Below are 13,584 nucleotides of genomic sequence, written 5' to 3' on the forward strand. Positions count from 1 at the left end.
CTTTTTCACTGCCAGAGCCGTTTTTGATTTTTTGGCACACATTTAAAAAATAATTTTATGCTTGAAGATTACACAAAACCCCCGAACATATATTTTCTCAAAGCAGACACCCGAAAAAATCAAATAGTGGTAGTTTCAATTATTCATGTCGCATGATATTACCGCATATTCCGGTCTAAGAAATGCAAAATTTCAGTAAAAAATACACTTAATTTTAAGGCACAAAAAAAGTAATAAATTACCCTATTTTTGGTAAAATATAAAAGATGAGGTTGCACTGAGTAAATAGATATCAAACCTGTCAAACTTTAAATTGCGTGCACTCGTGAAATGGCAACAAACTTCAGTACCCTATATTTTCTATCGGCGACCCTTTTAAAGCCCTTATAAGTCATCAGTACAGTGTTACAGGTGAGGTCCTTTACTAGAATTATCACTCTCATTCTTGCCTGCGTGGCGATATGCGTATCGCAATCAACATTTCCATGCGTAGGCACCCCAGCGTGTGCTTTTATGTGAATATATGTGGGGGTGGGGGGGTCTCAAATTTTTTTGTTTGAGGGGATGTTATGTGCTTGGGTGTAACTTTAATTTTTTACAAGTAAAATTATTTTTTTTTTTTTTTTAGGGGACAAAAAGTCCCCTCTGTGATGATCTTTGGTGACAGGTTCTCTTTATTGAGACATCCAAGGTCTAAAAGACCCTGCATGTCTCCCCTAAATGTAATGCAGTGTACATCACACTGCATTACATTCTTTCCCGGCCTCAATGGCAGGGAAAGTTGTGACCAGGGATCTGGAAGCAACGTCATAATCTCACTTCCACATCAGGACAAGGGGAGGGATGAGGACGTGTCCGCTCTCCTCCCTCCCCGCTAACCACTGGTGCACGCTGAACCAGTCCCGGGCTCGCAGATGTGCAAGCACAGCCCGTCAGACATAACAGGTAGGGGGAGGTTCACACGGGAGGGGGCCGAGGCTGGTACCATTGTGGGCTGCATGAAAGCAATCAGGCGGCAGCGCAAAAGCTTTTACCTGACAAGTGAGCCCTGCTGCTTGCCCGTAGTAGGGCTAAAGGTTGAAAAAAAAAAAAAAAAAAAACTACCTGCCCGGAGCTACATGTCCCGGGTGCTGGGTGATACAAATTCAACATTGCTGAATTATGTTCTTAGATAGAGAATGCTTGAAACAAAAATAGTTACAGTGAAGCAAAGAAAAGAATAATTAACTTTAAAGACTTGAAAAGCCATAAAATGTTATATCTTCAAATGAGTATGCTGTCCATTGCAAAGACATCTAAAGCCATTTGATGTAGTCAAGTCTGCATATTATAATTATATACATCTATATAGTGTGGAAACACTCAAGTTACTTACTCTCTGCCTTGAACTGGGGTACTTGGAGTAGATTTCTGAGCTTGTTGTTGTGTTTTGGCCTCAATCTCTCTCTTTTTCTTCTCTATAAGCTCCTCTTGGTACTGGATATAATCACTTGGTTTGACAGGTTTTTGAGGAGCAGAACCAAACCGTCTTCCACCCAACCCTAAAAGAAAGTTTGAATAGGTTTGTTTAGCCATCATTTTGCAGGTTTTAGAAGCCTCAATGGCAACTTAGCCAAACTTTGAAACCATCTATATTTGGGGTACAGAACTCAAGGGTCCTTTTTTTCCAATACAACCCTTTCATAGTGTACAGGTTACTATGGGGTTGATTCAATAAAACTGGTGCAGCTGTGCATGGTAGCCAATCAGCTTCTAACTTCAGCTTGTTCAATTAAGTATCGGCAATTAAACCTGGAAACTGATTGGTTTCTATGCAAAGCTGCACCAGATGTTGCACTCTCCAGTTTCAGTAAATAACCCTCTTTATATAGCTTATGTGTGGGCATTTGCTGCAAATGAGCACAAATCTGAAGGCTGCAAGCTGTTTCAACCATGCATACAAAGGCTGGCAACTCACAAGTGATTTTTATACAATAGCCTCCTTTTTGGGCACACAGCAGCAACAGAAGTAAGCTTTTATTTGTACGATGACAGGACAGTAGTACATTGCTTCAAATCAGTTGTGTCCCATGTGATCGCAACAAATTTTCGCTCATTTGGACTGAACAAGATTAATCGCAGCCATGCAATTTATTGTGGTTTTTTGACATGCACTTTTTTATTTAGTAACACGCAGACAATATTGACAGCTTTCTTCAGGAAAGCCTTCTTTAATATCCTTTTTCAGACACAGTGCTTGCAAAAGGTATTGAAAGATATGAAAATAGACCTTCCACGCAAACAGAAGGTCCACTTTCCCCCCCAGCCCCTCATCACCATAAAAAGATATTTAAAAATACCTTGCTTTAGTCTTTTTTATTATTGCTTTATTTCATTTTGCATGCTGAATGCAACATGTCATTTAACTGTTACCATAGCTGTGAAGAAAAACATCACAGCATGGGTAAAGTCCTGAGCATCTGCATCACTGTGTTTAGGCTTGGTTTTCTCAACCTCTTTAACAAGGAGGAACTCTTGAAATAACATTCAGCTGTCAGGGAACCCCTGCTAATAATTACTATATCTACAGCTTATTTTACAGCATAAATAGTAAGATTAAAGTGGTTGTAAAGGCTGAAGGTTTTTTACCTTCATGCATTCTATGCATGAAGCTAAAAAACATTCTATGTGCAGCAGCCCCCCCAAACCCCTCAATACTTACCTGAGACTCATCACGATCCAGCGATGTGAATGACAGCCTCGGCTGTCACGTGTCTATGCCTCCTCATTGGCTGACACAGCAAGCGGGAGCCACTGGCTTTCACTGCTGTCAATCACAGCCAGTCAGCCAATGAAGGGGGGGGGGGCAAGCCACGGCTCCGTGTGTGAATGGACACACAGAGTACCGGGTGCCCCCATAGCCAGCGGCTTGCTGTGGGGGCACCCTACAGACAGGAGGACCCAGGACAGCCTGCAGTTACTTGCTTATACTTAACCAGCAGCAGTTAATCCTTACACTGGTTGTCATAAGAAGACAGGCCCAATTACATTGGAGATCATTGGAAAGAACCCTCCTTACATTGGTGATCATTGGAAAGAACCCTCCTTACATTGGTGATCATTGGAAAGAACCCTCCTTACATTGGTGATCATTAGAAAGAACACTCCTTACATTAATGATCATTGGAAAGAACCCTCCTTACATTGGTGATCATTAGAAAGAACACTCCTTACATTGGTGAGCAGTGGGAGAAATATCCCCCTTACAGATAGGTAAAAAGATAGCCCCTAGCAACTTCTGAAAAAACAATAGCAAAAGCCATATCAAACCCAAAAAATTTATATATTGCAGTTTATCAATCTTTAAATGTGGAGGTAGGATTCTTTTTCTAGGTTTTTTTCCCTTTATTTTCAACAGTAACACACTTCCTGTCTAAGGGTGTCTCCACTCTGGATGGAGGAGCAACAAAAACACCCTTAGACAGTAGCAGTGTCAGTCTAGGGCAAGGATAGTGTTAGATGTACTAACAGATTTATATGGAATTAAAGTGGAACTAAACCCTCCTATCCTTTAACACCTTCCCACCCAGTAAAATAACAGCTGGGTGGGACATTCGCTGTTCTGGGAGGATGTCATATGACGTCCTCCCCAGAACGTGCCTTGGGTCACGCTGCGGCATGTCACCCGCTGTGCCCACCGGACACCGATCAGTGTACCGATCCACTGCTAATCACAGCAGATCACATGACAATTGTACAAATGTATGGCGTTCATCCATGCCATTCATTGTATACTATTGTGTTGATCTATGGGATTGGTCACAGTGATCACATGGTACAGACAGAGACAATCACAGCTAATCACAATAGTAAACAATGAATGAATAGATTTCATTCTGAAAAAAAATGGTTGTTATAAAACAGTGAAATTCACTGTTGTAAGCAATCATAAAGAGTAAAAAAAAAAAATCCTGATCACCTCCCCAGATTAATACAGCATTACTATGGTAACACAGTATTGCTCTGGTCACAGTCCCTGTCCCTGATCACCACCACAACAGTCATATTGGCATAATGACATGTTTAGGCCTCAAGAAATGAGATAGGCCATCAGTACATCAGAATTGATCAATTTTCAGATACATACCATAGTTTGTGGACACTATAATTTTTCCACAGACTAAATAACACACACGGATATAGGTTATTTTCACAAAAGAAAAGTAGCAGAATACATATTGGTCTACATTTATGAAGAAAGATTATTTATTTGGTCTTTTTTCATTTATTTAGCAAAAAAAATAGAAAACCCAGTGGTGATTAAATATTACCAAAAGAAGCACTATTTGTGTGGAAAAAAATGATAAAAATGTCATATGAGTACACTGTTGCATGACAGCACAATTTTCATTCAAAGTGTGACAACGCTGAAAGCTGAAAAGTGGCCTGGGCAGGATGGGGGTGAAAGTGCCCAGTACTGAAGTACACCCAAAGCTCTTTTGGCTGTACATCTCTTGTGAATCACAAGAGTACCGTTCGTTCTGCACTCCTATGACCCATTTTCAGCTGACAGCGGGCCGAAGCCTGCTGTCGACTGACGTCATTCAGCCGGTCCAGGCTGGGGAAAAGTCGGGATCCACCCCAGAGTCTGGAGCAGAACCTGGCTCTGCTTTTAGGTGAGCCGCTGAGAACCTGAGCCAACCACTCCTTCCCCCTCCCCAGCTCATTGCTCCAATGAGTGCTGAGGGGGCTGAGCAGTCAGCGGTGACTGACAGTTCTGTTCTCTGCTAAGAGCAGATGTGAGAACTCAGTGATCATGTGATCGCTGAGTTCTCACCCTGAGAGCCGGCAGGGGACCGATGCTGCATCCACTTAGGTACAATTTAAAAAAAAAAAAAATGACCATACTTCTCTTTTAAAGCCAAGTAAGCTGCCATTCTCTGATCTGCAGTTGTTATGGTGTTGCACATGTGATCAGCTATAAGACCAGCCTAGCTTGACAGTTCAGTTGTGAGCACCAGCTGCTGTGACAGTGATCATTCATGGCATTCCTTGAGGGCTCCTTCCCACCATGGTGCAGAGATGTCAGTTTTTCTGCACACGTTCTGCAAGGGCACAATAAAATCAATTGTTGCCCTGTTCACACTAGCATCACGTGCAGATTTGTTTCTGCAGAGGAATATAATATAACTCATTGAAGCATGCATGAAATCTGATATAAAAACTGATGTCTCTGCAAGTGAAATCTGCATGCCAGTTTCCACCAGTTTTTCTGCATGTATGGTGTGAACCAGGCCTGAATGTAATTGTTCTGGGAAACCGTTGAAGTGGAACTAAACCCTCCTATCCTTTTCAGCCAAGGATGTAGGCATCTTAGCCTCTGTTTGATCTAAACTGCCATGATGCTGCACATGTGGTCAGTTATGACACCAGCCCTTTGGTGGTTTGAGTTTGGTTAAAAACACAAAAGCAAATGTGACAGTTAGTATTTCTAGCATGCCAGAAACATAACTCTTTTTTGAAGCCGTTAACTTGATAGATTTGTTTCCATTTTCTATCAGCTAACACATTTTAAGCAGTTACAGATGGAAGTTTTTTTTCCCTTTTGGGGTAAAAGATTTACATCAGCGAATAAAAGCTGACCATTGTACATACCCAGTCAGTGTTAAAGTGGTTGTAAAACATTATATATACCCAGTGAAGTGAGTGGCCTCAGGTGATAGGCAGTACATGTTTATTTGCAGTCTTTTCTACATCCAAAGTACAGAATTGAAAATTCTTGTATGCGTTGTCAGAAAAAAAAGGGGGCGGTGAGCTGAAATTACACACTGCAGAGCTCAATAAAGAGAGCTCTGAGAGCGGATTAGAGGAAACAGACACACCTCCTCCACAAAGGAACAGAGCTGAAGCTGTCAGTCTGCTGGAGGTCCCTCCCCTGTCACCATTTTTTTTCTCTTGGTGTCAGAAAAAGTTGTCAGCAGAGACTCATGTAGATAGAGGAAGAAAGCAGCAAAAAAAATGATATTTAGTGCTTTTAATTGAGACAAGTAAACATAGAATAGTGAAAGCAGAAAAGAACCGAGTGGTCCGAGTCCGCCCTTTTTTTTTTTTGTTTGGGGGGGGGGGGGGACGGTTGTTTGTGTTTTTTTTTTTTTGTCTGAGTATAGATCTATGCTTGCCCACGCATGTTTGAAGCTATTTACTGTTGACTGGCTCACTACCTCTTCTGGAATTATATTCCAAGTATCAACTACTCTCTCAGTAAAATAGTACTTTCAGAGATTAGTTTTGAACTTTCCTCCAGTTAGTTTAAGGTCATGTCCCCATGTTCTTGATTTTGGTTTTGTTCTGAGAATATTACCCCTGAAACTTAATTACCCCCTTGATGTATTTAAAGGATTCAGTCATGTCTCCCCTTTACCTTTTTCCCTCCAGACTGTACATGTTAAGTTCCTGAAGTCGTTCTTGAGGTTTTATACCCCAGACCTTTCACCATTTTCTGGACTCATTCTGTCTTATAAATATCTTTTTGTAAGATATTGATAGAATAGAACGAGTCCAGAGATGGGTACACACTAGAGGGATATGTTGTGTTCATATCTCATGTCTGAGGTTTACAACTACTTTAAATGGTTTGACTCAACCCTACATTCACACCCGCGGCCGGTGCAAACTGTAGCGGCAAGAATCAGAGATTCCTGCTACGACGATGTGCAGCCACCGGCAACATTCACTATAAGAACAGGTTGCCAGCTATTTGCAGCTCTCTGTGCAGCCAGTGATTATCTGAGGTGATCGCTACTGGAGGCACTTTGTGTGCATCCAATAGCGATCACTGGCTGTGCGGAAAGCAGCGAATAGCTGTGCCCACCAGCGAACTGTTTTTATGGTTAATGGGGCCGGTGGCCGCACCTAGCTGCTCATCGTCACAGCAGGAATCTCTGATTCATGCCGCTACAATTCGCACTTGCCTTAATCACCAGAGTGAATGTTGCCTAAAGTGGGCTATACGTGGGTTGAATTCTGAAATAATTTTCTTCCGAAAATCTTTTCTAAGAACTTTCGTTTGCATTTCGCACCATTAGTGGGCCATAGCAATGCTTGAATTTTGAGCAACCATCGAATTTGAATGATTGGGCATGTTGGAAATTTTTTAAAAAATGAATTAATTTCAAATCAATGATGGGAGAATCGTGCGAGAAAAGTAATTGAAAAAGAAGTGAGCTGTGACCTGGAAAGAAAAGAAAATTCTTGGCCATAAAAATTATTTTCTGTAGGAACAGGAGGTGAAATGAAAGGCTTGGTTGGTCGAATTTCAAAATCAATGGTGGTACCATTGGAGTAATAAATGCTCGAAATTTCGGATTCGCTAAAGAAAAATTGTTTCTATCCATGTATGGGCTGCATTACTGTTACTTCAGAGTCTGTTAACCGCTTACCCACCACCCTATAGCAGATATACTGCTACAGGGCGGCAAGAGTGCGCAAAATCATATATATATATATGTATATATGTGTGATTTTGCATTTCTGGGTAGGGGGCATGCACCCAACCCACGGTGCTATTCGTGCCCAGTCAATCACCGGGTCCCAACTGGTGATTACCGAGCATCTCTGACGGGGAGGAGGACTGTTTTGTTTACTAACAGTTCTCCCTGTCAGCTCGGGCACACTGCTTTGGATGGCTGTGCACAGAACGGCTATCCAAAGGAGTGTGCTTACAGTGAAGCACACGGATATAGCCCCTCAGTAAAATACACCCAGCACACAGTTAACCCTTTGATCACCACACATGTTAACCCCTTCCTGCTCAGTGCCATTAATACAGCGTCAGTGCTTTTTTTTCCTTTTTAGCACTGATCACTGAATTGGTGTTACTAGGGATGTCAGTGACATCAAGTCAGTTCCCCACAGTGTCAGAATGCCCGCCGCAATCTCGCCATAGGTCACTGATAACCGCCATTACTAGTAAAAATAAAAAGTATCTATGCCGCCATTTGTAAACGCTATAACTTTCACATAAACCACTTAATTTACATGTATTGGGATTATTTTTTAGCAAAGACATGTAGCAGAATACAATTCGGCCTAAATTTATGATGAAAATAGATTTTTTTTACTGGACAGGTTTAATAGCAAAACTGGAAAAATATTTTTTCCCAAAATTGTTGGTTTTTTTAATAGCGCAAAAAAAAAAAATGCACAGGAGATCAAATACCACCAAAATAAAGCTCAATTCATGGGGAAAAAAGGATGTAAATTTAATTTGGGTGCAGCGTCGCATGACTGCGCAATTGTCAGTTAAAGTAACGCAGCGCCGTATCGCAAAAAATGGCCTGGTCAGGAAGGGGGGTAAATCTTCAAGGAGGGAGAGTGGTTAAATGAACTTGAAAAATAAATTTACTGGGCAGATCATTAGGTGAAAACAGAGGGAAAAAGCCTGAAATAAAAACTAAGAATTGCTAAGCAGCAATAAAATACATTTTGTTTTGGGCTTTAACAACATTTTAAAGAAACGCTGTACTGGATGCTTGGTAAAATGCCTGTGCCTACAATAAGTGACTGCACTGCAAGCACGGTGCAGATTGGACGTCCTTTACTTGTGTGTACTGCCCATCCAATGCACCAACATGCTTTGGACAGTCATCTAACAATGGTGCCTGCAAATGTCTAGGCCCCCTACGTACCCAGGACACTCACATATAAAAAGCCCCGTAAGAGTACAATGTAACTCAAGCACGGAGATAATCCACTAATACCTGCACCCTTCCAGACATCCATCTTGCTCTCTTCCCGATCAGCGGCCCTCCTAGAGCATCATAACATCACAGGCTTTTCCGGTTCCGGGGCATGCCGGGAGTCGTAGTCCGGAAGGCGCTGCTGGCATTGTTTGAATGGTGCTACAGTGGAGTTCAGAGCAGTGTGCGGCCGGACGCTTTGTCTGTGAACCAAAAATCACTGCACTGTACTATTGGTGATTTCTCAGAAATTGTAAACAAGAAGTTTACATACAAACAGGCAAATGAGGAAAACATAATAAACGCACAGGACTCGCAGTGTTGTGTATTATACTGTAACATGAGGGGCCTGCATAGTTACTGAATTCTAAGGACAGTCCTTTCGGGTGGATAGTGTAGTCCCAGCCTTGTCAGGTCATCCTAAATAGCCATGCATGTATCCATGTGTAAATACGAATGATCGCAAACCAGCGATTCATCAATTCAATACGGGGTACTTGTCTGTTAATTCACCGGATTTATTTGTATATATATATATACATATATATATATTTTATATGTTTTATTTAAATATATCACAAATATATATATATTTATATATATATATATATATAAATAAATAAATCCGGTCAATTAACAGACAAGTACCCAATACGGCTCCAGTCCTTTCTGACCTTTGTGATTATTATTATTATACAGGATTTTTATAGCACCAACAGTTTGCTCAGCGCTTTACAAAATGAAGGTAGACATCTCCTAGATTGTAAGCTCTGAGGAGCAGGGCCCTCCTATCCCTCTTGTATTGAACTGTATTGTTGCTGTATTGTCTCCCATTATATTGTAAAGTGCTGAGCAAACTGTTGGCGCTATAGAAATCCTGTATAATAATAATAATAATTTTAGATTGTAAGCTCCCAGGAGCAGGGCCCTCCTATCCCTCTTGTATTGAACTGTATTATCTACCGTTATATTGTAAAGAACTGAGCAAACGATTGGCGCTATATACAGTTGCAAGAAAAAGTATGTGAACCCCTTGGGATTACGTGGAGTTTTGCATGAATTGGGCATAAAATGTGCTCTGAACGTCATCTAAGTCACAACAATAGAAGAACACAGTCTGCTGAACATAATACTACACAAACATTAGATGTTGCCATGGTTTAATTGCACATAACATGTAAACATTCACAGTGCAAGGAGGAAAAAGTATGTGAGGCCCTAGCTTAATGACTTCTCCCAGAGCTAATTGGAGCCAGGAGTGAGCCAACCTTGACTCCAATCAGTGTGATGATATTGGATGTGTTGCTGACAGCTGTCCTGCCCTTAAAAAACACACACCTGTTTTGGGTTTACTGGTTTCAAGAAGCACTGTCTGATGTGAACCATGCCTCGCAGAAAAGAGCTATCAGAAGACCTACGATCAAGAATTGTTGACTTGCATGAAGCTGGAAAGGGTTACAAAAGTATCTCCAAAAGCCTTGATGTTCATGTGTCCACGGTAAGACAGACTGTCTATAAATGGATAAAGTTTAGCACTGCTACTCTCCCTAGGTGTGGTCGTCCTGTAAAAATGACTGCAAGAGCACAGCGCAGAATGTTGCATGAGGTAAAGAAGAATCCCAGAGCGTCAGCTAAAGACCTACAGAAATCTCTGGCACATGCTAACATTTTTGTTGACACATCTACAATAAGGAAAACATGAAACAAGAATGGAGTACATGGGAGGACACCACGGAGGAAGCCATTGCTGTCCAAAAAGAATATTGCAGCACGTTTGAAGTTTGCAAAAGAGCACCTGGATGTTCCACAGCACTACTGGCAAAATATACTGTGGACAGATGAAACCAAGATTGAGTTGTTTGGAAGAACACACAACACTATGTGTGGAGAAAAAAAGGCACAGCACACCAACATCAAAACCTCATCCCCACTGTAAAACATGGCGGAGGGAGCATCATGGTTTGGGGCTGCTTTGCTGCCTCAGGGCCTGGACGGATTGTTGTCATTGATGGGAAAATGAATTCCAGAGTTTATCAAGACATTTTGCAGGAAAACGTACGACCATCTGTCCGCCAACTGAAGCTCCGCAGAGGATGGGTGATGCAACAGGACAATGACCCAAAGCATACAAGTAATTCAACAAAACAATGGCTGCAACAGCACAGAATACGCCTTCTGGAGTGGCCCAGTCAGAGTCCTGACCTCAACCCGATTGAAATGCTGTGGCATGACCTTAAGAGAGCGATTCACACCAGACATCGCAAGAATATTGCTACACTGAAACAGTTTTGTGAAGAGGAGTGGTCCAAAATGACTCCAGATCGTTGTGCAGGTCTGATCTGCAACTACAGGAATTGTTTGGTTGAGGTTATTGCTGCCAAAGGAGGGTCAAACAGTTATTAAGTCCAAAGGTTCACATACTTTTTCCTCCCTGCACTGTGAATTTTTACATGTTATGTGCAATTAAACCATGCCAACATCTAATGTTTGTGTAGTATTATGTTCAGCAGACTGTGTTCTTCTATTGTTGTGACTTAGATGACGTTCAGAGCACATTTTATGCCCAATTCATGCAAAACTCCACGTAATCCCAAGGGGTTCACATACTTTTTCTTGCAACTGAAATCCTGTATAATAATAATAATAATTACAGTTACAATACAATTTGGTACAAGAGAAAACAGAGGGCCCTGCTCCTGGAAGCTTACAATCTAGGAGGAAGGGTTGCGTGATGCAAAAGGTAATAGCTGTGGAGGGGTAAGCTGATGGAGGAAATAAATGGCAGTTTACTAGGTAGAAGGAGGATAGGCTTCTTTAAAGCGGAGCTCCTCCCAAAAGGGGAAGTTCTGCTTTAAGGACTGCTCCCCCACTCCCCATTAAGGATTGGTACATTTGGGGGGGGGGAGCGGGTACCCGAATTTGACAGGTAACCGCTCCTACTTCCAGTCTGATCGCCTAGGCGATCGGAAGCAGAAGGTGTCCTCCCTCACTGTAGTCTTTTGGGACACGTGACAAGTCCCAGAAGATTAGAGGACCATTCAGGAAGCGCAGCGCCACTTGCGCATGCGCAGTGGGTACCCTTCTGTGAAGCCGCACGCTGTCACAGCCGGGTGCCCACACTGAAGATGGTGGCCTCCTGGAATACAGGACGGTTGGTGAAACGAGCTGCGGGGGACATAACACGGGACCTAGGGACAGGTAAGTGGCTGTTTTTTAAAAGTCATCAGCTACAGTTTTTGTAGCTGCTGACTTTTATTTTTTGATAGGTTGAGTGGAACTCTGCTTTAAAGAGAAAGGTTTTCAGGGATCGTTTAAAGATGGATAGATTAGGAAACAGCTGGTAAAATTGGGGTAGGGAGTTCCATAGATGGGAGAAGCTCGGGAGAAGTCCTGAAGGCGAGCATGGGAGGAGGTGACACGGGAACTAGAGAGTAGAAGGTTTTGGGAGGATCGAAGAGAGCGGTTTGGTAGATATTTTGAGGCCAGGTTGGTGATGTAGCTGGGGGCAGAGTTGTGGATGGCTTTGTAAGTAATTGTTAGTATTTTGAATTATATTTTGTTGGGCGAGTGGAAGCCAGTGGAGGGATTGGCAGAGAGGGGTAGCCGACACTGAACGGTTCGTAAGATGGATGAGCCTGGTAGCAGTATTCATGATGGACTGGAGGGGGGATAGGCTATGTAAAGGTAAGCCAATGAGGAGGGAGTTGCAGTAGTCGAGGTGAGAAATAACCAGGGAGTGAATCAGGAGCTTTGTGGTATCCTTGGTTGTGATATGTGTGTAGGCAGCCCATTCGTTTCAACAGGCTGCCTTAGCCACAGAAACACAAGGAAAAAGTCTTGGACCCTTTTTTTCAAAATCGAGCCATGTGGAATCGCATGGTGCTGTCCACACTTGGGAATGCAGGCGGTTTGCCGATGCCATTAAAGCGGAGCTCTACCCAAAAGGGGAAGTTCAGCTTTTAGGATTGGTCCCCCAATCCCTATTAAAGATTGGCACTTTGGGGAGCGGGTACCTGAAATTGACAGGTACCCGCTCCCACTTCCGCTGCAAATGCCTAGGTGATCGGAAGTGGAAGTTGTCCTCCTACCCAGGGGCAGACTGACAACTCATAGGGCCCCCGGGCAATAGGGGATCATGGGGCCCCTGCGTCCTTGCCCAAACTCAAAAAAGCCTATGAAAAAGGTACCAGGGGCATCTCATGGGGCCCCCTACTGACCCCCAGACCCTCGGGCAGGGCCCGAGATTCCAATTGGTCAGTCCGCCCCTGCTCCTACCCTCCCTCCCCGTAGTCTTCTGGGACATGTGACAGGTCCCAGAAGGCTATGGGGCCATTCACAAAGCACAGTGCTACTCGCGCATACGCAGTGAGCACCCAGCTGTGAAGCCACAAGCTGTCACAACTGGGTGCCTACACTGAAGATGCCGACGCCGGGAACACAGGCTGCGGGGGGAGACACCATGGGATCGAGGGACAGGTAACAGTCTGTTTTTTCCAAAAACTGTAGCTGCTGACTTTTACTTACTTAATTTTTTCACTGGAAATCTGTTTCAAGAATCCATGCACATGTCTGCTAAAGAGCATCATGTCTCTCTCTCATGTCTACGGTTTACAAATTCAGATTCACTTCCATAATTGTAGTCGCGTTGAGTGGCCATATCGTAATGAGGGCTGCCTTCTTCATGGACAAGTTCACCTTTTTTAAGGGCTAGTTCACACTAGATGCAGTCCAATGTGTTTTTTTTCAGCATCAAAAATGCATGTACAGTGTTTTCCATGTATTCCAATGGTCCTAGTTCACACCAGTGCAGTCAGTTTCCGGGGCAGAAAAAAAGGAGAACATGCTGCATTTTTCCTTCACAGAACTG

At 42.9% G+C, this 13,584-nt stretch overlaps 1 protein-coding gene across 1 annotated transcript in view; it reads right to left on the minus strand.

The window, feature by feature from the left end:
* Window positions 1-8,868, minus strand: part of SUGP1 (SURP and G-patch domain containing 1) — a 57,433-nt gene extending 48,565 nt beyond the window's left edge. Inside the window, exons 1-2 of the mRNA XM_089670826.1 lie at window positions 8,739-8,868; window positions 1,376-1,541 (exon numbers count right to left, since the gene is read on the minus strand). Coding sequence (XP_089526952.1) covers window positions 1,376-1,541; window positions 8,739-8,760 — 188 coding nt within the window. The 5' untranslated portion in view covers window positions 8,761-8,868. The remainder of the gene's footprint in view (window positions 1-1,375; window positions 1,542-8,738) is intronic.
* Window positions 8,869-13,584: the final 4,716 nt, after the last annotated feature.

The sequence above is a fragment of the Staurois parvus genome, unplaced genomic scaffold (assembly GCF_062004578.1).
Source record: "Staurois parvus isolate SC_StPar_1 unplaced genomic scaffold, SC_StPar_1.0 ptg000096l, whole genome shotgun sequence".
NCBI classification, from domain to species: Eukaryota; Metazoa; Chordata; class Amphibia; order Anura; family Ranidae; genus Staurois; species Staurois parvus.